This window comes from Capra hircus, chromosome 7 (genome assembly GCF_001704415.2).
Source record: "Capra hircus breed San Clemente chromosome 7, ASM170441v1, whole genome shotgun sequence".
NCBI classification, from domain to species: Eukaryota; Metazoa; Chordata; class Mammalia; order Artiodactyla; family Bovidae; genus Capra; species Capra hircus.
The window spans coordinates 61,082,346-61,108,370 of NC_030814.1; the positions used below are offsets into that span (position 1 = coordinate 61,082,346).

Below are 26,025 nucleotides of genomic sequence, written 5' to 3' on the forward strand. Positions count from 1 at the left end.
TTCCGTGATGTATTTATTTATTCATTCATGACTGAAATTGATCCTGAAAGTTAAAACGTTTCCTTTGCAGTTTGGACACCAAAAGAGCTCTAAGCTGCTTGGTGTCTTTGTTTTTTTTCTGCATTTGCCCAAACGCCTTTTGAATAATTCCAGATTGTTTTCATTGCTACTGTGTTAGCTTTTTGTGGTCTCCAGCCTAGTTCAAGTTTCTTTTTACCACCTGTCCTTCAGTGTTAGGGGTTTAATTGCACTGAAAAAATTTACTTCTTGATAATAGTATGATGTTTTATCAGGGTGATAGGAGAGATGGTGTTGATAACTTGAAAATTTAACTAACAGTGTTCACCTCTTGTTTTAATTCAGGATTCGAAGATCATCCTTTAGTTCAAAAGATGAAAAAAGAGAGGACAGAACACCATATCAATTAGTCAAGAAACTTCAGAAAAAAATCAGACAATTTGAGGAACAATTTGAAAGGGAAAGAAATGGCAAGGTAAGTTTGTAGCACTGTCCATTGTAAAGTAGATCTGTTGGAACTTAGAGGACATTCTCCCATCTCTTTCCTGGAAGAAAGAACTAATCTAAGATGTCCAGAAAAATAGCGCTCATATAGATCTGAGATTATATAGTTCCTTAGCATTCTGAGTCCGGACTAGTATTCTTGCCATTGTACCACTGAATTTTTGTATTTCTGTTGGAAAAGAGTTTGTCAAATTTTAAGGCAAATACTTTACGTTGACAGATTATATTAATGCTATTTCTGCTCCCTTAAAACCACAGGTAGCCAGGGGAGGTGGGGGTGAAGGGGTGAGATATTTAATCGTTAGAACATGTGAAGTAGGAAAAGTCTTATACTTGAAGCCTGAAGACGTTTAGTTAGATCTGCTTTCTGCCAGTTGCTAGACCTTTTCTGAGAGAACTTTACTTAATTATCTTGCCCTGTCTACTTAAAGTAAGATAAATGAAGATTGAGTGAACTCTCTGCTGTGAACACTGTCAAATACTATTTGAGCAGAAATTAAAATAACCTTTGGGATTTCCCTGGCAGTCCAGTGGTTAAGACTCCATACTTCCATGTAGGGGGGTGAGGGCTCCATTCCTGGTAAGAGGACTAAGATTCTGCATGCCACACTGCATGCTGCAAAAAAACCCCCCAAAAACACCCCAACAACAATAATAACAAAAAACCCCACATTGCATACCCACAAAGATTTTAATGATTGTTTCCTTTTTTTTTTTAGAATCTCATTTATTAATTTTACTGAGGTATTAACAAATTTCTTTAAATTTCTTTAATTTCTTTAAAACATTATCTTTATGAAGGAACAGTGGCAGTCTGAGTAGATTTTTAGTCGTAGAGTTGTTGTAGGTTGGATTACCTGGGAAGCATTCTGAGACAGAGATTTCAGTGCATACTGTTTCCAAGGGAGTGTTTAGGGGAGAATTAAAGCTGTAAGGAGTAAGGCATTATGGTTGAGAGGAGAATGTAGACCTGGGATATAGTTGCATTCATGGCCTCAGCCTGATTCCAGTGTTTCCAGCTAGGATGGCTGAATTAAGATGATTCAGGATTGACTGAATTAAGATGAAGAAGCCAGGCCTTTTTAATCCTATATAACCAGTCATGGATGTGAGCTGCTCTGGAGGAGGGGGTTGTAACCTTGGGCCAGGCAGCTCATGTGGGCAAAGGCAATTCCCAGAGAGGGACTTAGCACAGATAGGGGTTGATGAGTACATAATCTGTGATTCTGTTTTTCTAATTTTTCAGCCCTCCTACAGTGATATAGCAGCCAATCCAAAGGTATTAAAATGGATGACAGAGCTCACCAAACTTCGAAAGCAAATTAAAGGTATAAAATGGGCCATTTTTCAGTATAATTGCATTTTAAAGTATTCTTTATAATAATATCTGAGCATTATAGTTATAATTTTTGATAACTTTAAATCTTGAACACTGGCAAAATAAAAGTTCTCTTGTTCTTTTATTAGTTATAATCAAAGTTGAAATAGTATATTGTATTCTTCCAAATGCCTTTCCTCTTTTATTAGTAATAGTCTTTTGATAGGTGCTCTAGATGGTATTGTATTGTGCAGTTTATATGAGTATTTCAAATATTAAGCAGTTTTGAGTTTGGGTAGGTATTAAGAATTTTTGATGGGTATTTCATCTAAGATTGAGAATATCTAATCATCAATCATTTATACTACAAAGACTAAATTGTAAGTTGTGTTGAATCAAAAACTGGTTCTTGTGTTACTGGGTGTCAGCCCAGTATAGCAGTTGCTAAGATACATTTACTTTGTGGGTATTTAGTGAACATGCTTTTTAATGATTGTTAATACTTAAAGAATTATCTGTACCAAGTGTGGGTATATAAGGTGGAGCATCACATTTGGTTTACTCATTTGAATTTATAAAACAAAAATTTTAATGTCTGTAAGTACCAAGTACTTGAAGACATCTGAGGTTGTAGCAGTGAACAAGACAGAGTCCCTGTTGTCATTTGAGTTTATTTACATTCTTACGGTTAATTAAGTTCTACTTATTTAGAATTTTCCTTTACAATTCTGTAAAAAATTTTCTCATTTAACACCAGTTTCCAACCATCAATGAAAATCACTACTTTGAATGTATTACTAATGAGTGTCATTAAATTATTAGCCTCCTAATTTCCCAGTTTTCTTTCACTCTTACTGTCCTACAGTAAGTGCATTCTCTGCATCCAGAATTATTTTTTAATTAAAAAACTATGTACTGTCTTATTTATAGCTCTTCAGTGGGCTTCCTTTTCCACTTAGAACAAAGTTCAAACCCTTTGCTGGCTTTCGAGGCTTTTTATAGTCTGCCCTTTCCCCCATTTTATCACTTTTCCTTATTTTCTGTTTTTTTTAAATATGTCATGGTTTAAGAACATTGGCTTGACTGTTGCCTCAACTGAGCAGAAATGTTCTTCCCTTAAATCTTCTATACTAGGTTAGTCCCTTTTTAATTCCATGTTTTTCTATATTAGGTTAGTCCCTTTTTATTCCATGTTCAGCTAGGATGTCACCATCTCAGAAAGGCCTTCTTTGTCAGTTCCATCCAAAGGAGTTGCTCTTTCAAAAAGCATGTCTCTTTAACATTGTGACATCATTCTGTTTTATCTTCTTTATAGCACTTAGCACTCATTGAAATTATTTTATGAATCTAATTACTTAGTTTTTATTTTTTACTTCCTGAATATATGACAACAGAGACCATGTCTGTTTGTTTACTCATCAGAGCATCTTACTCTAGTAGGCATTCTATGAATATTGGTTGAAAGAGAAATCATACAGTTCTCTTGGTATATGTATAATTTAAATATTTCATGTGACCTTGAAATACCTGAGCCTGTGTGTTGTCGATGTATACTTTTATTAGTTGCATTTTAGCTAAAATCAGTGGTACTGATTTATCCTCTTGATTTTAAAATGTAGATGCAAAACACAAAACCTCTGATGGAGAATTTGTACCTCAGACACGTCCACGTAGTAACACTCTTCCAAAAAGCTTTGGCTCTTCTCTAGACCATGAAGATGAAGAGAATGAAGATGACTCCAAGGTCATTCACAAGGAGAAGAAGCCATCTAAGGAAGCAACACTTGAACTTATTCTGAAAAGACTCAAAGAAAAACGTGTCGAGAGGTGTCTTCCAGAAGATATCAAAGTAATCTTGAGCTACGGTTTTGCCCAGACTAGCCTTTAGAATCACTGAAATAAAATAATTACGATAGAGGCATAATGATGTCTAGGTAATCTGCTGCCCTGAGTCAACAAGTTTGCAGTTAAGAAAAATGTTTTTATCAGCACAACAGAAGTGCCTGAGTCACAAGAATAAAACTAAAAAAACTTGAATGTGATCTGTTCACTTACATTGGAAGCAGTTAGCAAGATGAGTGTGTTTGACATACCTGAGTTTGAATCTTGGCCTTGTATCTTAGTAGTTGCATGTATTAAACTCTTAGCTTATGCCAGTTCCTGACTGTGCATTCTTCCAGTGAATCCCTTTAGTAGCCCTGTGACTGTGATTATGTCCATTAAAATAACACAGTATGGCTATGAGGACTAACAATGCGTTTTTGTGACGAACCATTACTCAGTATAACCTATGCCTAGGACAGTCCTGGTCAAGGTACTTGGCACCCAAGGTCATTTATCAGATGAAGTTTGCTGAAAGAGGGCAGAGGTAGATTGCTTCAGGTGAACTTTTAGTGATGATTCCTGATGTGCACCCCTCTTGACAACAGAGTACACCTCATGGTCTCAATATTAGAGTCTTTTTCCCTTCAAACAGAGCTGGCTTAGAAATTCTAGTAGCTGCCGGCCCCAGTTTTTCTTGGTTTTGCTTTTATGTTATACCAACCTCCTCTCCTCCCCACTCCCTTTCCTATAAATGATTTTGATTGGAGAAGGAAATGTCAACCCAGTCCTGGGTTCTTGCCTGGAGAATCCCAGGGATGGGGGAGCCTGGTGGGCTGCCGTCTATGGGGTCGCACAGAGTTGGATACGACTGAAGCGACTTAGCAGCAGCAGCAGCAGCTTTATTCACATTCATTCTCCTAGGTTTAAGATTCAAACTTGAGGTTGAAATCAGTGTTTTACAAAGTTTACACTACTGAATGTACTTAATATAAAAAACTTGTTATAGAAACCCACTCCAGTATTCTTGCCTGGAAAATCCCATAGACAGAGGAGCCTGGTGGGCTACAGTCCATGGGTCACAAGAGAGTCAGACATGGTTTAGTGGCTAAACAACAACAGAGAGTAACTGGAGAGTTTGTTTGGATTAAAGTATAGTCTGTGGAACATTGGTTCATTGGTATGTTAAAGGTCATGCTGTCAAACAGAGGGAGAGGGGGTTATGGGCAAATAAATTTGGGGCTCCTGCCTACTACCATTGGAGTACTAATAGATGTCAGAAGAGTATCTTATTTTCAGTATTAAATGCCAGGTGAAGGGGAGCAGAAATCATAGCGTAGAAGTCTGGGGTCACAAATTGATACTGTTGAGCTCTTTTCAGGAGCTTTCCACTATACTAGTACCAGATTTTCTTAATAGTTTAGGAGAAATACCAGTTATAAGATCTATACTAGTGTATGCATGCATTTTGAATATGTGCTCACACACACAAAAATTATAATGCTAATAGATTATGTGCAAAATTAAGATAATAGGCTTTATTTTGTTTATTGTGTGCTGAGAAGGCACTGTAAATGCCTTTACAATGTATTAACTTGTTTAGTCCTCATTAGAATTCTGTGAGGTAGGCGAAAGTGAAAGTCGCTCAGTCGTGTCCGACTCTTGGAAACCCCATGGGCTATAGTCCATGGAATTCTCCAGGCCAGAATACTGGAGTGGATAGCCTTTCCCTTTTCCAGGGTATATTCCCAACCCAGGGATTTAACCCAGGTCTCCCACATTGCAGGCAGTTTCTTCATCAGCTGAGCCACAAGGGAAGCCCTAAGAGATAGGTGATGTTATCCCCATTTACAGATTAGGATATGGAACAAAAAGAAGGTAACTAACCCAAGGTCACTAAGCTCTTGTGTTCATAACTTATTCAGATAAAATATAAATCAAACCACCAAAGGGAATTGGTACCTAGTTACTAGAAGACCAGATTCTCTAGGAGGCTGAAAACCGTTGCTTACAAATCCATAAGCAAAAGATGTGTTCTTACTAACCTAAGCTAGAGTAATGGGCTGATCCTTTTAACCAAATTACTTACATTGCTGAAGGGAATGATGTAGCTAATGGGAGGGTTTTTTTGTTTTTGTTTTTTTATTCTAGAAAATGACAAAAGATCATCTGGTAGAAGAGAAAACTTCTCTCCAGAAAAGTCTTCTTTATTATGAAAGTCAACATGGAAGGCCGGTAATGTTTCTCTTGATGAAAAGATTTGATTTTCTGTCTTAAAGAACATGAATCACTTTTGTGGCCCACATCTTTGAGCTGTTTCATAGATCCTTGTTTCCTACATTTAGATGATTACCTGCATATTTAAAATATCTTTTTAAAAATTGGAGGGAAAGTCATATTGCCTAATATTTTAGAAATTTTAGATTTCAGATAACTAGGTGATTTCCGTTTTTCTTGCTTCAGGTGACCAGGGAAGAAAGGCATATTGTTAAACCTCTCTATGATAGATACAGACTTGTAAAACAGATGCTGACAAGAGCTAGCATCACTCCTGTCCTTGTAAGTAAAACATGCGAGTATTTATCTAGTTCATTTTACCAAGACCCACTTTTTCCAAAAAAATCCATATGGTAGTATATTGGAGAAATACACAGCCAAGATAACAAGGATTGTGTATGTAAGGTGAGGTTACTGCTTTTAAAATAATAGGAAATTAATAAGTGCCTAATACTATCTCCCAGGCACTCTTACAGGCATTTTAATCTATGATTATGTTATTAAGTCCTGACAAGTTAAGTTACAACAGATAGAGGATGGTAGCCTCATTTCACAGGTGATGAAATTGAGACTCAGGAGTGATGTGCCCAGGGTCATCTACTTACAGAATTAAAAACTCATGCTTCAGACCCTTGCCTAATTTCTTTCCATTTAAATTCAAGTCTTTGAAAATACATCACTCTTGTGATGGCCGTCAGTTCCCTTAATTGCAGAATAATATAAACCTGTTTTTCATCTTTTTAAATGAAAAAGTCTATTAAAATAATACTATATATTCATATATATGTGCATTTTTTTTAAAAAAGAAAACTTTTAATAACTTACGTGCATGTTGAGTGCTATCTCCAAGTTAACCATTAGATGGTAGGGCTCTAGCTGTGTCTCAGGCTCAAATAGAAGATAGCATGTAGCCCATTCTGCATCAGCGAATTCGTTCTTTGGAGCTTATAGTTTGCTTAAACTCCTCTTGAATAGGGGTTCCCTTTAGGCTTTTACATTTAGTCCTTACAAAAACATTCTTTTTTAAACTGGCCATTTTTTAGTTGGCTGTCATTCAACAGAACTTTATTTAGATATAAGCAGTTTCCTTAGAACAGTGAATCATGTACAGTTTATACTCTTTTCACACATAGCTAGTTTATTTAATACTGATTTTGTTTTTTGATTACAAAAGTGTTTCTGTGTGTCACTGATGTTTTCATAATTCCATAATAGTATAAGTAGTCTTTGAATTTATTTATGAAAATCACCTTAGAATTCCACAGGTTTGTCTTTAAAAAATGCTTCAATAGGAAGCATTTCTAGATCTTATGGACTCCTAAATTTGACTATGATAAAGAGAAATTTGGAGTCTAAAAGTTAAGCCAAGAGAATAGGAGAGAATCGGTTTTCCAACAAATGGTGCTGGCAGTTCCTCAAAAGTTTAAACATTGAGTTGCTAGGTAACATAGCAGTTCTCTTCCTTGGATGTACCCAGGAGAATTGAAAACATTTGTCCACATAAAAATTTGTAGGCATATCTTAGAAGTAGCATCATTCATAATAGCTAAAGTGTAAAAAACTGTCCAGATGTACAGCCAGCTGATAGATAAACATGATGAGGTATATCTGTATGGTGGAATATTTGCTCTTCAAAGGGATGAAGTACTGGTACACTGTATAACATGGATAAATCTTGAAAAACACTTAGGTTAAGTGAAAAAAGCTGGACACAAAGGCCACTTAGTATATGATTCCATTTGTATGAAATATCTAGAATAGTCCAGTCCATTGAGACAGAAAATAGATTGTTGTTTGCCATGGTCTAGGGAGAGAGGGCTAATGAGTACAGTTTCCTTTTAAGGTGATGAAATGTTCTAGAAACAGATAGTGGTGATGGTTGCACAACTTTGTGAATATACCGAAAACCGCTAAATTGTATACTGTAAAAGAGTGAATTTTATGGTATATGAATTACATGTTAATGAACTGTTATTTTTTTAAAAAGAAATATGAAGGGGTCCTCAGACCAAGAAAGTTGTCCACTTTGTTAAAAAGAAAAAATGCTCCCAATTAAATTATCAGTGACACTTCATTAGTTAGAATTTTAAAAGCATTTATTGAATGAGTTCTTTAGAATGACCTAGACATAAATTATCATTTATCACTCTTATGCATATATAACAAGTAAAAAGCAAAAATATAGCCAGAAATTCCTAACAATTTTAAAGCATATGGTTAGGATTTTGAAAATAAAGTTTAAGATCTGTTAAAGTTTAAGATCTGTTATACTTTATCTGTAATAGCGAAGTGAATCTCCCTTGAATAATAAAAATGTGACCCATTTGTATGTTTATTGTCACAGGGATCTCCATCCACCAAGCGAAGAGGTCAGATGTTACAGCCAATCATAGAGGGAGAAACTGCACATTTTTTTGAAGAAATCAAGGTAATCCTTAACAGAAATCATTCTGTGATCTTTTTCCTAAAGGAAAAGTTGAAACCATGGCATGTTTGATTCTCTGTTTGCATATATATATTTAGGAAGAAGAAGAAGATGGTGTTTGTCTGTCCTCTGAGTTAAGTGATATCTTGAAAACTGCTGTACAGGCACAGTCATTGGAAAACTCAGAATCTGATGTTGAAGAAAATCAGGAAAAACTGGCTCTAGATCTCCGATTGTCAAGTACTCGAGCAGCTTCTATGTATGTGTGCTAGTTTGTGATTTTAGCCTATTTATGTAAGAAATACTCAAAAATTTAGGTGCAAAGAAATTTCAGTGTTAAATAATCGAATACTTGGAGAGAATGAATACAGTGCTCAAGAAAAAAAATGATTTTAGAAAGTGTGCTTTACAAAATGTGTTGTCATTCACATTTTCTGAATTGAAAATTAGTGTTTGATAAAAATTAAAAGAAACTAAAGTCCTACATTTGCTGTATGACAAAGTGCTGGAACCAGCTGAGAGTTATCTGTTCGTTTATGCTCTTGTCAGCTTCTTTACCTGATGCGGCCTTGGATTCTAATTCTTAGCCCTGGCATCACTTTAGGATCATGTGGGCAGTTGTTTTGTGTTTGTTTTAAGTACTTATGCTAAGCCCTACAAGCAGCTATTCCGATTTAATTGCTCCAAGGTGAATCTTAGACATTGGTTATTCCAGAAGCTCACCAGCTGAGTTGACTTTGCAGCCAGGGTTAGAAACACTGTTAAGACATGATGAATTTAAAGTACCCTTTCAGTTGTTTTCTTCCCGTTTCAATTTTAGGCCCGAATTGCTGGAACAACTTTGGAAAGCCAGGGCTGAAAAAAAGAAACTACGTAAAACATTACGGGACTTTGAAGAAGCATTTTATCAACAAAATGGAAGGTTTGTTTGAGCATCACAATATTTAATCCTATTTCTTCTTAAGTCACATGTCCTGCCCATATGTTGAAATAAATAGATAAGAATAGAAATACATTGTGCATATAAGGATGCTAGCATTGAAAATAAAAGTAAAAAACCTTCCTTTATTCCTTGTGGCCCTGCTGTTAATGAAAAGAAAAAGGTAGAGCTGGAGTAAACAACATCTGACAAAATAAATCACTATTGTCCTGGAGAGGTGTGGTTGAGGGGCAGTTTTTTAAGTTTCTTAATTCAGTATCTTTACCCTTTTGGAAGTGTTTGTGAATGAGATCTCCTTTTAGAAAGGGTCCCAAATGTGCCTGTTATTCTCAATTAGTTTGGATTCTTCTACTGAGACCATGGCTGCTTAGGCTGTGTTGTCTCATTCTAGGACATGTACTTCCAAGGTGTGTATTACTGTGGCAGTCTTGTGGCTCCTATAATACAATATGGCCAGTGCCTTTATCTAACTGAGTAATGCACAGTTGACCCAGTGGGACTTTTTTAAAAGTAAGGGAAATACATTCTAATTCACATTGTGGCCAGAAGAGACAATTAATTTATCTCAGGCCTCAGAAGAGTTTTTCCATGTTACCAGATTATCTTACCAAGCCATTGACTCTATAGTAGTTCTCCCACATCAGTTTTTTGTCTGTTTCAGTTATACCATGATTAACTGTGGTCCAGAAATATTAAATGGAATGTTCTAGAAATGAACAATTCATAAACTGTAAATTGTGAACTGTTCTGAGTAGTGTGATGAAATCTTGTGTTGGCCTACCCAAGACGTGAATCATCCTTTTGACCAGCATATCCTGCCCCTTAGTCACTCAGTATCCATCTTGTTTATCAGATTAGCTATCACAGTATCTCAGTTCTTGTATTCAATTAATCCTTATTTAACTTAATGTGTCCTAAAGCACAAGAGTAGATATGTTAGCAATTCGGATATGCCAAAGAGAAGCCATAGAGTTCTTCAAGTGAAAAGAAGGGTGAAAAGAGGGGTGGAAAGAGGGAAAGAAAAAGAAAATTCTTACTCAGTCAAGGAAGAAAAAATCATATGCTGAGGTTGCTAAGAACTATAGTAAGAACAAATCTATCCATGAAATTGTGAAGAAGGAAAAAGAAATTCATACTAATTTTGCTATTATTAAAAGTTATGGCCCAATGCATGATAGATGTTTAGTTATTAATAATATGAAAAAGGCATTAAATTTGTACGATAAGATGTTTGAGAGAGACCACATTGGCATAACTTTTATTAGAGTGTATTGTTATTCTGTTTTATTATTAGTTATTGTTAATTTCTTACAGTCTTAATTTATAAATTAAAATTTATTATAGGTATGAATGTAGAGTATATATAGGATTTGGTTTCAGGCATCCATGGGGGTCTTGGAATGTATCCCCATGAATAAGAGGAAACTACTGTATTTGAGACTCTTCTGTGTAGGGTGGCATATATGGTTAAAAAAAAAATCTCAAGTGCATTTTTCAAGTGCTTTCTAATTCTTTGTCTTACTGGTGAAAAAACCTTTGCTTATAATTAGTATAGTTCAATGTTTTACCTGATTATTAAACTGAATTGCATTGGATCCCTAATATAAAGTGAGAAAGACGACTTTTTTGCTGCCAGTAAGATGTTTTACATCTTACTTCACTGAAGCCAGAGTTAAGTAGTATATAAAATGACTCACTGTACTTCTCTAGAACTTAAAATACGCTTACAGACCTGACAGAGTCTAGCAATGTATGTCTTATTAAAATATTTGATTATCTCCAGTAACCTCCAATTATCGTTGATACTAATAATATCCATTAATGTGTCAATACATTATATCCAAACACATTAATGGATATTATCAGTATCAATGATCAGAATTCGAAGTGTTTTAGGAATATTCTGTTGGGTTGAAGGGAAATAGTCCAATAATCTTTTTTTCTTGCGGAGCAGTTTTTTATTTGAGCTTATATTGGGTAATATTCTGTCTCACATTATGACTACTTCTGGGATTTTATTTTCCAGATGATCTCAAAGTTTTATTTTCTCCCTTAGGAATGCTCAGAAAGAGGATCGTGTTCCAGTGCTTGAGGAGTACAGGGAGTACAAGAAAATTAAAGCCAAGCTTAGGCTTCTTGAAGTTCTTATCAGCAAACAAGATTCTTCAAAATCCATATAAAATATGGTCCTTGAAAACATCATAAAATCAGTTGTATTCCCTGAAGCTATCATCGTGTGTACTTGGCTGGTACTTAAGTTCATTCTGTCAGGCACTCAAGAGAGTTTCATTTTATACTTGCTGGTGGTGCCACTAGAGAAATGATGGGAGGGTAAGTAGACCTTATCTAGGGAGTGCGATGTTCCATATTAACCACAGACTGTCCTCTCTACCTTTAGCAAACATCCACTTTTCTTCATTGTTTTGTACTGCAGATACATCGTGTTATTAAAAGACTAATATTTTATCTTTTCAACTTTAAGAACTTTGAAGATAGAAGCTTTTTGTTATTACCAACTTTATTGTTTTGTTTCTCATTACTCAAGAAAATTGAGAGGAAAATCTTCACATTGAATTCTTCTTCGGTTGCCTTTTTCTTACAGAATGACTGAAAATTTGAAAGAAAAGCCTATAAATGTGCACATATGCAACTATGTTCTATGTTTTCTTAAAAAACCAAAATCAACTGAAATTTCAAGTCCTACAATGGAACATATTTCTGTTAAATGCCCAAAGTGACGCTTTCTCATCCATATTATGTTAGCAGAATTTTGCAGTTCAGTGGTCACACAGCTCCTGGATGAAGATAACAATGGCTAGACCAAAAAGTGACCTTGCTTATTAGTGTAGTGAAAATACACACCACACATCACACACAGAACTGAATTATATCACATGCTGCCTTTGGGACTTAAGTTACTCTTTGTTTCCTCAGTTGCAGTTTATCAGTTGGTGATGATGTGATTTGTCTGGATTAGATCCTGCGTTTTTTCCCCCTACCCACCTCCAGATAATGTGAGAAAATAGCCATGTCAGCATGTAGGAACTGATGGTGCTCAGATTTGTGTTGTTCAATCAAATGGGCTTAAATTGGCAAAAGAATCATTATGCCTGAAGTGAATCCATTCTTAACAAGGGCTATACCACTGCATTTTTTCTTGTACCTTTGGGGGGGTGCATCTTTTTTTCTTTTTCTTTTTTAATTAGCAAAATCCATAAAGAAAACATCCTCTAAAGGGATTTGCTCAGTCACATGCTATTTAAAGCACCTGGCTATGTGATTATTGTGGTATGCCCCTTGTCATACACTCTAAGCATATCTTTTTTTCTTTGGGTTTGCATGGCTTTTCTTCAGGTTCTTTCCTGATATAATTCTGCTAATTAATTTCACAGAATAGTGACTTTATTTGTGCTAACAATGTAATAGTCATTAACAGCATATTCTGATCAGGCTTGATCTACTTGTTAATTTTTTTCCTGGTGCTTTTTTGGATTGATGTGTGTCTCACTTTGTGCCCATGTTTTGCATGCAGTGACTCATGCATGGTTTTCTTAACTAGCTAATATTCATAATTTGTTTCATACAAAAACAGACTTTTGCAACATCCTTTAATAAGGTGAGGGAAGCATGAACCTCAGACTTCTGGCACTATTACATAGCACATGAAGTAGCTTGATAACAAGTAGCATTTCTAGTACTTCACATTTCACCTGTGTGTGCAATGCCTTTTTTGGGGGGAGGGAACATTCCTTGGTAGTGAACACGTTGGGGAATAAAGCACTAAATCCAGCCCTTTTCATGTGGTTTCCTTTTGATACAGATTGGTTATTCGTAATGTACACCTAGAATCGTGAAATTGAAAATACCAGAAGATGTTATCACTTTCATTTTGAATTCATCATGCAGTGTGCATTTAGTTAATGTCTTTTAGTCTCCAGACAGGAGTATATCCAAACATCTTATTTAATGTGCACTGTGTATTGTTTTATATGAATGTTTTATTTTATATACCACATGCAAAAATGTCCATATGCACTATTTAAATGTTTTAAATAATATATTCCTTCTTTATAATGCTAAATCTATATTAGTACCATATTTTTATAAGTCATTCGCCTGACTGGTTTCATTTTAGAATTAACAGCTGCTTCATGATGTTGGTTATTCACTGTTAATGTTTGGCTGTGAGTAGAATAGATAAAAAGTAGCATAGCAGCACGCATGCTATGTGACAGTATTGTGTGTCATAGTTCAGCAGTAAGTGGTAGAATTAGACAGTGTGTGATAATTTTACTTTGGTACAAGTAAAAACTGTATATCTATATACAAGCAATATATAGATATATATGACTGTAAGTATCATTGCATTGCTGTGTCTGGCACCTCATTGTATAGACTTTTGTAATAAAAGAACTTCAGTGTTCTAAGTCTCTGTAAATGTTTTTTGTTTTTTTTCACTAGAGGTTAAAAAAGAAAAAATAGAAACCTCAAGTGTTCCCTTGCCTTAATGTTCTTAGGCTGTGTTTGAATTATCCCAACCAGAGACCATGTGGAGAGACTGCAGGGTTACTAAACCATGTGACTGGCTATAGCTCTAGGGAGTGGTAAGACAGAGAAGAGCCATGTTGTTGATTCTCTTTGGAAATCTAGGGAGAAGGTGCAGAGAGAATAGTCTTCATTTCTTGTTGCAGTCAGTTATCTTATTAAGAAAATTTGAAATACAGTGTTTAAGGGAAGAGCTTGGTTTGAGGAAGGTGAGTATATTGAACAATTCCTTTATTTGAGTTTTACAGTCCAGGGACTGTTGAGCACATGTGGGAGTCTATGGTCAAATAATGTTGCTTAGGTTAAGAGAACATGTGGCTCTTCTAGGAGGGCTTATGTAACCTCTATTAGAAAAGTTTCCTTGTAGTTTCCCAAATGCCAGCCGTTCACAATTTCCCAACCATCCAAACAGGGCTTTTGCAGCACCCTTACTTATACTTTCCAAACATAACTTGCATTTTTATAACGCTAAAGCCCCTGCTTTGCTCTTTTATTTTCTTTTTCAAGGATATTTTGCTTTATAAAGTAATTGAGGAAGCACCTTTGAGAAATTTCAAATGTGTTACTTTAGAAACTATCTAGATGAATTTATCATTTGGAGATGTTAGTGAAATTTCTGTAGGTGGTTGGGAAGTTTGTTCTGCACTTTGCCATTTTCCAGGAGACTTCCAACTAGGAAGAATGGAGGTGAGATTATTTTACCTGGGGTCTTATATAATGGTTTTCTAGGATTCTAAACGTTTATTGGCCCATGAAGTTAGAACATGGTGTGTGATGAGAATACCAGCAGTTCTTATACTCTGTGTAACACTGTGAAAAGTGTCTTTACTTACTTAACCATTTACTTAGAGACCTGCCCCAAGAACTAAAAGCAGTATTATTTTATATTTTGCATTTTCATTCCTAGAATTTAATAATCTCACTATAAAAGCCTTTAAATGTACCTGTGTGTATGTATTCTGGAGGCATGTTGTAATGTGCATAGAAGGTATATTGTGTCCCATTCCTAGAAATAATCTGATGATTATCATTGACCCTGATGACAGTTTGATGGTGGCTGGTTTTATGCTTTTAAAATATACCTGAAATGGGGACAAATTTAGGAACTAACTCAGTTCAGGAATAAATTGTTAGAAATGCGCCATGATTGTATCACAGATTCTCACCTTCACTTTTTTTCAGTATTGTAGAGCTGAAACCTTCCTCATCACTCGGTTTAGTTTTAAACTGACATAGTGTAATTCTTTCTCCAGCTCCACAGCATATAAAAAGAGGCTAGAGGATAATTTAGAAGGAGATAGAGAATTAGTAACATTTTTGTACCTGAGGAGACAGTAGGTTATTAGTGTCTATTGTGAAATACTTTGAGTGGGATGATAGTATTTTAAGGTCTCAAAACATGCCTAGTATGGCCAGTTACAGATCTAATATTCTAAAGCTGTGTGGAGCACAGTATTTACTATGCATGTCAAGTATAAATGGCATTTCCTGTTATTTAGAGATGTAAGGACAAAAGCAATTGGTTTTACTCTCACCTTCCATTTAAACAAATGGAGACTTATGCTTTCTATATTACTTTAAAATCGGGTAAAAAAATGGGGGAAAAAATGTGGCATCTTAATAGAATAAGATTCTGGGTTCAGGAAAACTGTGGGATGTCCCCAGTCCTCATATCATGATATTCCATAGTACCCTGGTTAGAACAAATGCTTACTCTCGGAATTCTTGTTGAGTGACAGTCTGGTAGTCATCTTGAATTTCTGTCGAATAATACTTTTTCTCAAGCCTCTCTTTCCATTTTTTCATCTGCTCTGCACTTTGAATCTCCTGTAAAGTTAGAGGAAAGGTGTATCTGCAACTTTTATATTTTTCTCTATTTCAGGCCTATGGCAGATAAGCATCACAGGGTTGAGAATCTTAAACTTTACTCTCCAGGGCTGTGATTTTTGAGCCGCTCTGGCTTTTTGCCCTGCCTGGTTTGAGGTTTATGCATAAGCAGAGTCACGAAGAGAACTTGGTGTTAAAACTGTTTAGCAGGGTTAGGGGTTTTTAAAATTATGAATATTGGCTTATTCCCATTTCACTTCCTGGTGAAATATAAATCCTTCAAGAAACCCATCTCAACCATCACTTTTCTATGAAGCTTTCCTTGACATTCATAGATAAATAATACATTTCCTCATGGAGCAGCAACTAGGTGGGGGCATTTGCACAAGCTCCTAGGTTCTAGTCACTCCACCTCTTCCCTGTAGGTGGTAACTGCTTCTTAAAATTGTTTGTGGATTAATTTGGTATTCTGCAGTGGTTCTTGCTGTCCTTTCATGCTCAGAAATGAATTCTGTGATGTAACCCCCCTATTTGAACTACCTAACATATTTCTGTTTTTCGGACTGGACCCTAACTGATGCTTGGTAACCGCGAAGGTCCAAAGAAACAGACCCTTGTAGATAGTGTAACCTCCACCAAGGGACACAGTTGACTTGAGTTTTAGATCACCACCTGGCTATTTGGGATTCCTCAGGCTACTGAATGAGCAGGCAAAGAAGTGACTGAGGTGACTCATCCCAGTTACCAAGGAGAAATTGGTGTTGCTACAAAATGGGCTCAGAGAGGGCTATGTTTGGAAGCCAGGGAATTCTTTGAGCAGTGCCTCTTAATACTTCCATGTCTAAAAATAAACTCGTTTAGTTTACACATTGAGTTCTTAAGGAATTGTGATCCGAGTTGAAAAGATCTTAATGTCATCCAGAGATGGCCACAGTTACTCTTGGTACTTTGGTTCTCCCCTTCTGGGGGAAAAATAAGAGTGCTTTCATTTGTATATAGGATAGTTCCATCTTATTAGATGGAAACTAGAAATATTGTCATTTTATGGAAGTTCAAGTGTGTACTAAATTGCCGAAGGGGTGAATTGGGCTGACCATTTATTTAATATCTCTCAACTGAAAATTTGCCCTCTTATACTCTTACATATGCTCTTTTATACGCTTTGATGCTGGGTCTCATGCTTTGCAAACCTCATTCGCCAGACTCTCTTGCTTCCAGATTTATTAGGTTCTGCTTTATTGGATGATGGCAAGGAGAAGGTTCTTGTTTTCTTTCTATCAGCATTGCTTCTGCAAGTGATAGTTATCTCCAGCAGTGTTTGGCTCCAGGCTGCGATGGTCCAGCTTCTTTTGGCTTCCCCAGAAGCAGATTCATCACACTCCCTAAGAACTATCAGGAGCAGCAGAGGTGGGATGGAGGTGACCCCAGAGGTCTGAGCAACAGCTCCAGGCCCCTTCTTAAGTGTCTTAGGTTCTGATAAACTCACTTTTTGTAACCTTAGCCCTGGGAGTGGTAGTATCCTCCTACAGTTGTTATTTGTGAGTTGCTTCAGTGTTTTTACTGTTTCTCTCTTCCAGTACCTGTGAAACCAATTCTCTGTAATTTTCTGTTTGAAATACATAGTATCATTTCCATTTTCCTGACTAGGTCCTCACTCATACATGTAGTATGTCATTTGGTCAGCTGTATTTTTGTTTTTAAGGAATGTTTTCAGTTTTTCCTTACCTTGGTTTGAAATGTTTAAAAATTAATCCCTGGGCATTTTCTATTTTGTTGCTATTATAGATTCTCCTATTACAATATTTAATGAACTGATTGATGTTTGCATGTATGACATGATGACTGTATTTATGTAAATTATTTTTTCCTACTACTTAATGTTTTTGTCATAATTTTTCATTTCATTGTATACCTGAAAAAGAGAATCATATCTCAAATAGAGGTAGTTTTTACTTTTTCCTTTTCAACTCTTGTATTCCTTGTGTAATTGTCCTGCTTAATTCTTTTGACTGATCCTTTTAATACATCTTTGACTTGTCCTTGACATGTCCAGTGTTTCCCTGTTAGGTAAGGTGCTAGCTTTGGGGTGAGGTAAATTTGTTTTTATCATGTCAAGTAAGAGTCCGTTGATTCCTGTTTTGTTTTCCCCCTCAAAATTGAATCTTAGACCCAGCATCTATGGAAAATAATAATGTAATTTTCCTGTTTTGATTTATAAATAGAATGAATTATGTTAATTAGTTGATTATATAGTTTAAAATCATCTTTACATTCTTAGAATAAACCCTATCTGAGTCATGTTGTATTCTGTTTGCTAATACTTTAGCTAGGGTTTTTGCTTTATGATATATATAATATTTTCTTTTTCTGTTTTGTTTTTTGAAGAATACAACCTTTACCAGTTCTTAGAATCACTATATAGTTGCTTTATAAAAATAATTTAGAAGTTTTCAGTTTTCTCTTCGCTCTGGAACAATTCAAATAGCTTGAAATTATTTATTCCTTAAAAATTTGGTAAAATTCCCTTGTGAAACCATCTGGGCCTGAATTTCTTTAGAAGTAGTTCTTTGATGACGTTATTTCTTCTATAGAATGGATTTAAAAGTCTCTTTTGGGCCCAGTTTTGATAAATATTATTTTCAGTTTATTGAGGTTTTCTCTATGGCCCCAAAGTATCTATTTTCATGCGTGGATTTTTGAAAAACCAGGTATATCTTTTGAGAGTACGCAGGTTAATACATAACTGTACAATCGCTTTATTCATTACAGACATATTTTTAAATCCTTTCATATTTTTTTCTTGATCTATTCTCTGCTTTTAGTGCATTCTTAAGTGTTTTCCATTTTCTTAAGTCTAGTAGTCTTTATCGAAGTTGATGCCATATTATTTGGTGCATAGATAATCATGACTATTAAAGTTGATCTTAGCCTTATAAAGTGCCCCTTGTCTCATTTAGAACTCTTGGTTTAGAATTCTACCTTGACTTATATTAAGTTATATCTGCTGATAATTTTGCTTGCCTTTTTACCTTGGCTCATGCTTTTATACTTAACTTTTCTAAGTCACTTTGTTTTAGGTATATATTTTAGGCTATAACATAAAATCAGGTGTTGCTCTGTGATTCAATCTGAAAACATTTTCTTTTAAAGTAAATTAAGCTTATTTGTCTTTACTGATATATCAGATATATCTGGTCACAGTTATATTGTTTTAAGGTATATTTAAAGTCTTACCATGTGATATATCTTCAGGTTTGGTACTGCTTCCTTTTAGGAATGTATGTATTTTTGTTTTTGTGGTCATGTATCTTTTCATACATCCTAGGTCATCCCTTTCTTGTTTTGGTTCCCTCCACAAGAACCAAAGAAGTTCAACAAAAATTGAGTTGTAATTTCTTCCTCTTCATTTCTTTCCTCTCTACTTCCCAGGCATATTTAATCCTATTACCATATTTTGTTGTATCTAAGAGATGGAGTCTATCATAAAACCTGTTACACCGTTCTATGTGCTATTTAGAAAAAATATTGCTACCAGCTAAAATATGGCACATTATCAATTATAAGGTACATCTTAATTTCAGAGATATTAAAATATGGAAAAATGTTTTAAAATTAATAAAACAATATCATATTTACTACTGTACTCTTAAATATGTAAAGCTTCTTCTTTTTGGTTATTAACTCTAAATGATAATTCTTCAGTGTTTTAGCTATTACATATGAAATAAGTAGTCAGCTTTTTCTATGTTGTATCTTCTCCCTTCCTTTTCTAAAATATCTCAAACATCTCTTCTTTGGCTGAAGATGATCCTCGCATAGAATCCTCAGGAATACAGTGGTATTCCCTAAGTTTTTGCATTTCAAAACTGTTTGAGCCTTTCTACTTGAAGCACAGCTTTGCTGGATATAAAAAACCTTGGCTTACATTTTCTTTCCTACTATATATTGTAGGTGTTTTGTTGATTTATGGTGCTGAATGATGTGCTAATCTAATTTTCTTAGATTTCTAAATAAACCTAAGTTTTACTTGGACAAGTCTTATGTTCATTTTAGGTAATTTCTCCCAGGTACACAGTAGATGTCTTTTAAAAGTTTATATTGTCTTTTATTTCCAAAATGGCTTATTGAATTATAGTTTTGTTTTTTAAAAGAATATCAAACTTACAGAAAAGTTGTGAGGACAGCACAAATACTTTTTATCCTTTGAAGTATTTAACATTGCCAACACGAATGCCTTATTGTCTCTGAATACTTCAGAGTGTATTTTCCTCATATAAGGACATTCTCCTTTATATGCACAGTATAATCATCAGAATCAGAAAATTAATAGTGATGGATTATTACCATCTAAATCACCAGTTCCCCATTCAAATTCACCAGTTGTTCCAATGATGCCCTTTAGAGTAAAAGGATCCAGTCCATGATTATGCACTGTATTTACCTATTTTTTAGTCTCAGTCTGGTGTAGATCCTCGGCTTTGCCTTGACTTTCATGACCTTGACACTTCTGAAGAATATAGGCCAGTGTTTTGTAGAAATGTTCCTCAGTTTCTTTTGTGTAGTGTTTTGTCATGTTATGCATCTTAAAATTTTGCAGAAGAGATTGTGTTTTCTCTGAGTGTTGTGTCAGGTGGCATGTGATTTTAGTTTAGTTCTGGTACTGTTAATGGTACTGATTCCAGACTTCTCTACCCTAATGTTATTCCTTTTCTTTTGGTAGTAAGTATTTTGTGGAGAGGTATGGAAATGGACTGTTTTTCCTCAGACTTTTATTCATGTAAATATTTAGATCAGTGTGGACTCATGGAATCCTCTTTTATTCATTACAGTGCTTAAGTAGTCCCAGACTTGGCCAGTGGGAGCCCCATTTACGTTGACTTTTTGTGTCCTTTTATGAAATCTCCATCATTCTGTGTGGAGGATATAGTATAAAGCACCTGTACTTTCCAGTCGTGGAATTAACTGTATTTCCAAGGAGCACTGGTTCCTTTTAGAAGAGCATGGTATTTGGAAACCCAAGGTCTCAACACTTGTGTCATTGCTACTAGGATGTCACTCTAGCTTTCTCAATGTACAGAACTAGAAGATACTTTCAAACACAGACACTCCTGCGATTCTAATCCAACACAACATTCATTTTAACCTTCAACCTTTTCGTTTATGCAGTTCCATTATCTGCTAATGAGAACCCTCATTCGAGCAGTATACATACCTGTTTGTTTATTCTAATCTCTCAATCTTGCTGTTCTGTTTCTCAGTATATTGGAGAGTGGGAAGCATCCAGAAGTAGAGCAGTGTTCTATTTTTTCACTTGGATGGTAGTGGTATGTGAAGATTGGCTTAATAATTATTTAGTAAACATACATATGTTTAGTCATTTGTTGAATATGTATGTTACAACTTTGAAATACAGGAAAAATCATTGAAGTGATTCATCACATTAATGATTCCGAGAGAATGATTACATAATCATCTCAATAGAATATACTCACTAAACTCTGTGTGCTAATCCCATAGTGAAGGGGACAGCTGTAGGATGAGGGTATCTGGCAAAGAGCACCAATAAGGGAGAAGGAATATCTGGAATCCAAACAATTTGTCCTAAATAAAAAAGGATCTAGATCCTGGGGAAAATCTGGAGGTAGCAACTCCTGCTCTGAAGAAAGCAAATCATTCAATTCTTCATAAGAACTTTTTCTAATAAAGCTATCACTTTTTATGAGAAAATTAAAATCTTACTTTTTCATCAAAACCTTCTCTTCTGGCTTTTTCAGCCAAATCTTTGTTTTCCGTACTGAGAATATGAAATAAAAAACAGAGGCATATGATAGTAAAAAGCAAAATGACAGTATAAAATACTACCAGATCTATTAAGGTCATGAATTGCATTTCTGTTCTTTCTGATAACACTAATAATTTAGACAGTGTTGTCATTAATAAGTTCTCTAGAGTATCATATCTCTAGCTGTAAAAACATGTTTATATTATGTCCCACTTCCAGAGATCTGTATTTGGGAAGCATTTTGACACCAAAATGATGCAATAAATGTAAGTATATTAAATATTTTGTGTAAAAATTTCTTTACTTCAGTAGCTAAAAACATGTATTAATGTGCATGTACTAAAATAATTTCTTACCTTTTTAAGGGGAACATTACTTTCTTATTAAAGCTGTTAAATCCTGTTACTATCTGTTAAAGCTTTCTCTGAGTGGCATGGCATGCCTTATATTAATTTTAAATTAGTTTAGAGTTTCATGACACTCAGAACTTATGAGGTGCCACTGGGTGTCTTGACAACTTATTTAGAATCAGCACATTGAATGGTGGTGGTTGTATAATCAAAACCTTACTCTCACTGTAAGTTTCTAATATAGAGCTTTAAAATGGCAAGTTAAAAATTGAAGAAAAGTCATCTTACCGTTTCTTGTCTTCATCTGTTCCAGGTTTTTTTAGTTTGAGTTTTTCGAGAGCATTGTTGTAACTCTGGGCATAATTTAAAATAGTTTAAAAGTTCATAAGAAATACATTCTGTAGTTTTAATTTTTGACTAAGGTAAAGGAAGGAGGGAATGCTTGCCTTTAGGGGCTTGCTGCCCTAAGAAATGCAGAGGCAAATACTATGGTTATCCTTCACCTGTCACTACTTAGAGTTTCTGCCGCTGGTGAAAAAGTTGGCATCACACTTGAATTTTGAGGAAAATCTTTAAAAACACTATTGTTTATTGCATTGATGATATTAATACTTTAATGCACATAACCAACATCATAATCAAGAGATAAAAGATGATAACCCCATAGTGAAGCTCACTGAAATGAAGTGAAGTGAAGTGAAAGTTGCTCAGTCATGTTTGACTCTTTGCCATCACATGGACTATAGTCCATGGAATTCTCTAGGCCAGAATACTGGAGTGGGTAGCCTTTCCCTTCTCCAGGGGATCTTCCCAACCCAGGGATCGAACCCAGGTCTCCTGCATTGCAGGTGGATTCTTTACCAGCTGAGCCTCATGGGAATCTCATTGGGGAACATATTAATAGATTACTTTCACAGATAAGTTCTTGAACAGAGTTCTTAAGTGCCCCTTAACCCTACAGCTAATAGGACTTTTTCTATGTGAAATGCTGTGGTTAGAACTGAGGATGTGCAGAGATAAACAGAATGGTATACACATGACTCTGCTACAATTCATAATACATGTTGAGAGGACAAGGAAGATTCCTCTCTGACAGGGAGAATAGAGTGTCAGTGAGAGAGCAGAGGGAATATTCCTGCAGAGGCAGGGAATGACATGAGCAGAGGCCCAGAGGACACAATGAGAGCAAGCATGTGCTCAGAATATTAGCTGGCGCATGCAGTGCTGTGAATGGAATCACAGAAAGTAAAAGTTGTATACTTAAATGATAATGAATAAAGATCCATTGACACTTGGAGACTAGAGAAGGCCCTTGAATGTTTGAATAAAGAATTTGGACTTAATTTTGACAAGCCCAGGGCAACTTCGAAGAATTTTGAGCAGAGAAGTGATATGATCCAAACTGGGCTGGCAAGGAAAGAGGCTAGAACAGATAAGATATTACCATACAGAAAATAGCACTTTGCATTGAGTGCTCAATAGCTTTTTGATATACTGAACTCTGAAATACTTTTTGGTCACATTTTTAAAACCAGAGAACATTTCTCCTGGTAGTGAAACAGTACAAATATGAATAACACTAGACCAAAGCAAAAACCTAGAACCCCTCCCTGCACTACCACTTGGGGTATAAACCAAACTAGATTGGCCTCAGAATTCTGAATAGGAGAATTTGACATACGTACCTTTTTAATCATTTTACCAAGTTGAAAATCTGGCCTTCTGCCTATTGAATAGTCTGCTTTCACTTCAGAATAGGTATCATTAATTATTGCCAAGAACATGTTCTGAGGAGAAGTAGTCAAAAGAAGTATTTAGTTTAAAAATTAATGGCTTTGACAAGTGCTGGGATTTGTAAAATTAGATTTAAAATTTAAAAGTAACACGTGCTCAGTAAGAGAGATGGCTATGCAGACTATATATTAAACAAATGTAGTGGAATGGGAAATATTTAGTGTGTGGATATGGGCAAGTATGTTTATGATAAATGGGAAAAGCAGAATGTAAACTAGTGCATATAAACTGGTTAATATATGGAAATTTATTAATGTTAGATATCAGAAGAAAACTTAGAATAATATGTGTTCATAGGGTTTTTTTTTTTCCTTTAAAATTCTGTAGAGTTGTTTAAATGCACAATTTTACTAGGGCTCTTAAAACTACCAGTGTCCAGATTAACACAAACAGAATTGTGGAGAGAGTGTTCTTAATCTCAAGCCCACCTCTCCACATTTCACTGTGGCCCAGATCTGTTGCTTTGAGGACTCCTGCCTACCATCAGGGTATAACTGCTGTGCATGACCAAAAAAAAGTTTTCATGGAGGACAGTAGCAGTGCTTTGAGTAGAAAAGTAAGTTCCTTGATTAGGAAGACCAAATACGTTTGTCCCGAGCACAGGTGAGAGACTCATAAATTCTGGGGACTCATAAAAATGACAGAGGTGTGAGCTTTCAGCCATAAGGGCCAAAAGCTGTTGTGATGGGCAGAATATAAATGACCTGATTCATACTTACTGGTGTGAAATATCCCAGGCTGGAGAGACCTGGGGCATTCAAGTTATATGTGTAAAAGATTTAGCAACTCTTGGCACACAGTAAACACTCAGATGGTAACTTATGGTCACATCCTCCATTGGACAACTTAAAATCACTTAGACTTGCTGGATTACTAGAAATCTACACCGTTCTTAATAAATGTAAATGTTCTGACAGCTAAGCAGTGATACTGTAATTTCTTCTAAATTAGTAATTATATTTTCTATTTTTCCATAAGCGAAAAAAAGGGAGTATATTCGATCTTTCTTACCAGCAGGACAAAGAACACGAAAAAGATGAAAGTGATGAAGTAAATGGGTCCCAAGATACGATTGGCTTGCTGAATGCCAGCAAAATTAAAATCTCCAAGAACGATACGAAATTGCGTGAATCTTTTATGGGGATAAAGAAAAGCATTAGAAAATATTATATCTCTTCATACATACATGACAACTAATGGTTACTAATGTGTCTAGGAAAAATAGCTAACTGCATATGGTATGTGCTTTCTGGCTTTAGTTTTGTTAGCAGACAACCAGATGTAGAAAATTTCCCTGAAGGCAAGACTTACTAGCTGAACAGATAGTTTAGGAAATGACGGGCTTCAATTTATTTAACCAATGTGAACCCAGTGTTCACCTCCAAGATTTGAACCTTGAGATTCCTGCTTACCAGCTTGTCTTGACAGTTATCTCCTTAGCTATTCCTGTGCCCTTATAAAACTTACGATACTTTGACCTTTCCAAAAAGTGACTTTCATCTTGGAAATAGACCCAAGAACGCTATAACTTCTTTTATCAATGATATGCTTAATTTCTGCTTCTCCTCTACTGAAGTATGAGGATGCCAGCAATTTATCACTTGTCAAGTTTCAAGCAAGTGCTGATAATGATCATCAAACATGAACCTGAGATTTGTTTTATTTTCTCCAATAAATATAAAAACTTGGCTTTGATGTGAAATAGCATTGAAAATATTATAAAGCTTCATTAATTTTATAGATGGAAAAATTAAGAAATTAAGGCTTCAAATGAACATAGTGGTAGGAGAGGTAGAATTAGGATCTCATAATCTGAAGTCTTATTTTCTCATTGATTTGCAGTGGTATTGTTAGACATACCAGAGAAAATTAGAAAAATGTAATGTATATATGAATATATTCATATATATATTTTAAGGGGAAACCTGGAAAGGAGTTTTTACTAGTATGTAGACACTTGACTATCGTTTTTTCAGTAGTCATGTACAGATGCGAGAGTTGGACCATAAAGAAGGCCAAAGGATTGATGCTTTCCAATTGTGGTGCTGGAGAAGACTCTAGACAGTCCCTTGGACTGCAAGGAGATCAAACCAGTCAATCCTAAAGGAAATCAACCCTGAATATTCATTGGAAGGACTGAAGTTGAAGCTCCAATACTTTGGCCACCTAATGCGAAGAACCAGCTCATTACAAAAGACCCTGATGCTGGGAAAGTTTGAAGGCAGGAGGAGAAGGGACGACAGAGGATGAGACATTTGGATTGCACTGACTCAGTGAACGTGAGTTTGAGTAAACTCCAAGAGACAGTGAAAGAGAGGGAAGCTTGGAGTGCTATAGTCCATGGGGTTCCAAAGAGTTGGACAAAACTTAGTGACTGAACAACAGACACTTTGCATGGTTTTTTCAGTCAAAGGACTGACTGAA

General features: G+C 35.5%; 2 protein-coding genes across 12 annotated transcripts in view; one reads left to right on the top strand and one right to left on the bottom strand.

The window, feature by feature from the left end:
- The window catches only part of FAM13B (family with sequence similarity 13 member B), a 99,310-nt gene extending 85,575 nt beyond the window's left edge, over positions 1-13,735 (top strand). For 5 of the 8 annotated variants that reach the window (XM_018050334.1, XM_018050337.1, XM_018050336.1 and 2 more), the window contains 9 exons: positions 364-493; positions 1,769-1,850; positions 3,460-3,689; positions 5,813-5,896; positions 6,125-6,220; positions 8,283-8,366; positions 8,462-8,622; positions 9,184-9,285; positions 11,360-13,733. In XM_018050334.1, coding sequence (XP_017905823.1) covers positions 364-493; positions 1,769-1,850; positions 3,460-3,689; positions 5,813-5,896; positions 6,125-6,220; positions 8,283-8,366; positions 8,462-8,622; positions 9,184-9,285; positions 11,360-11,483 — 1,093 coding nt within the window. In that variant the 3' untranslated portion in view covers positions 11,484-13,733. Of the gene's footprint in view, positions 1-363; positions 494-1,768; positions 1,851-3,459; positions 3,690-5,812; positions 5,897-6,124; positions 6,221-8,282; positions 8,367-8,461; positions 8,623-9,183; positions 9,286-11,359 lie in introns of all 8 variants that reach the window. The other 3 variants (XM_018050335.1, XM_005682972.3, XM_018050338.1) reach the window with 2 other exon arrangements.
- Positions 11,579-26,025, bottom strand: part of PKD2L2 (polycystin 2 like 2, transient receptor potential cation channel) — a 44,508-nt gene continuing 30,061 nt past the window's right edge. For 2 of the 4 annotated variants that reach the window (XM_013965584.2, XM_013965585.2), the window contains 6 exons: positions 24,613-24,733; positions 23,493-23,594; positions 22,096-22,160; positions 21,415-21,469; positions 15,563-15,675; positions 14,528-15,123 (listed from right to left, as the gene is read on the bottom strand). In XM_013965584.2, the coding sequence (XP_013821038.1) occupies positions 15,027-15,123; positions 15,563-15,675; positions 21,415-21,469; positions 22,096-22,160; positions 23,493-23,594; positions 24,613-24,733 (553 nt within the window). In that variant the 3' untranslated portion in view covers positions 14,528-15,026. Of the gene's footprint in view, positions 11,616-14,527; positions 15,124-15,562; positions 15,676-21,414; positions 21,470-22,095; positions 22,161-23,492; positions 23,595-24,612; positions 24,734-26,025 lie in introns of those variants that run through there. The other 2 variants (XM_005682975.3, XM_013965586.2) reach the window with 2 other exon arrangements.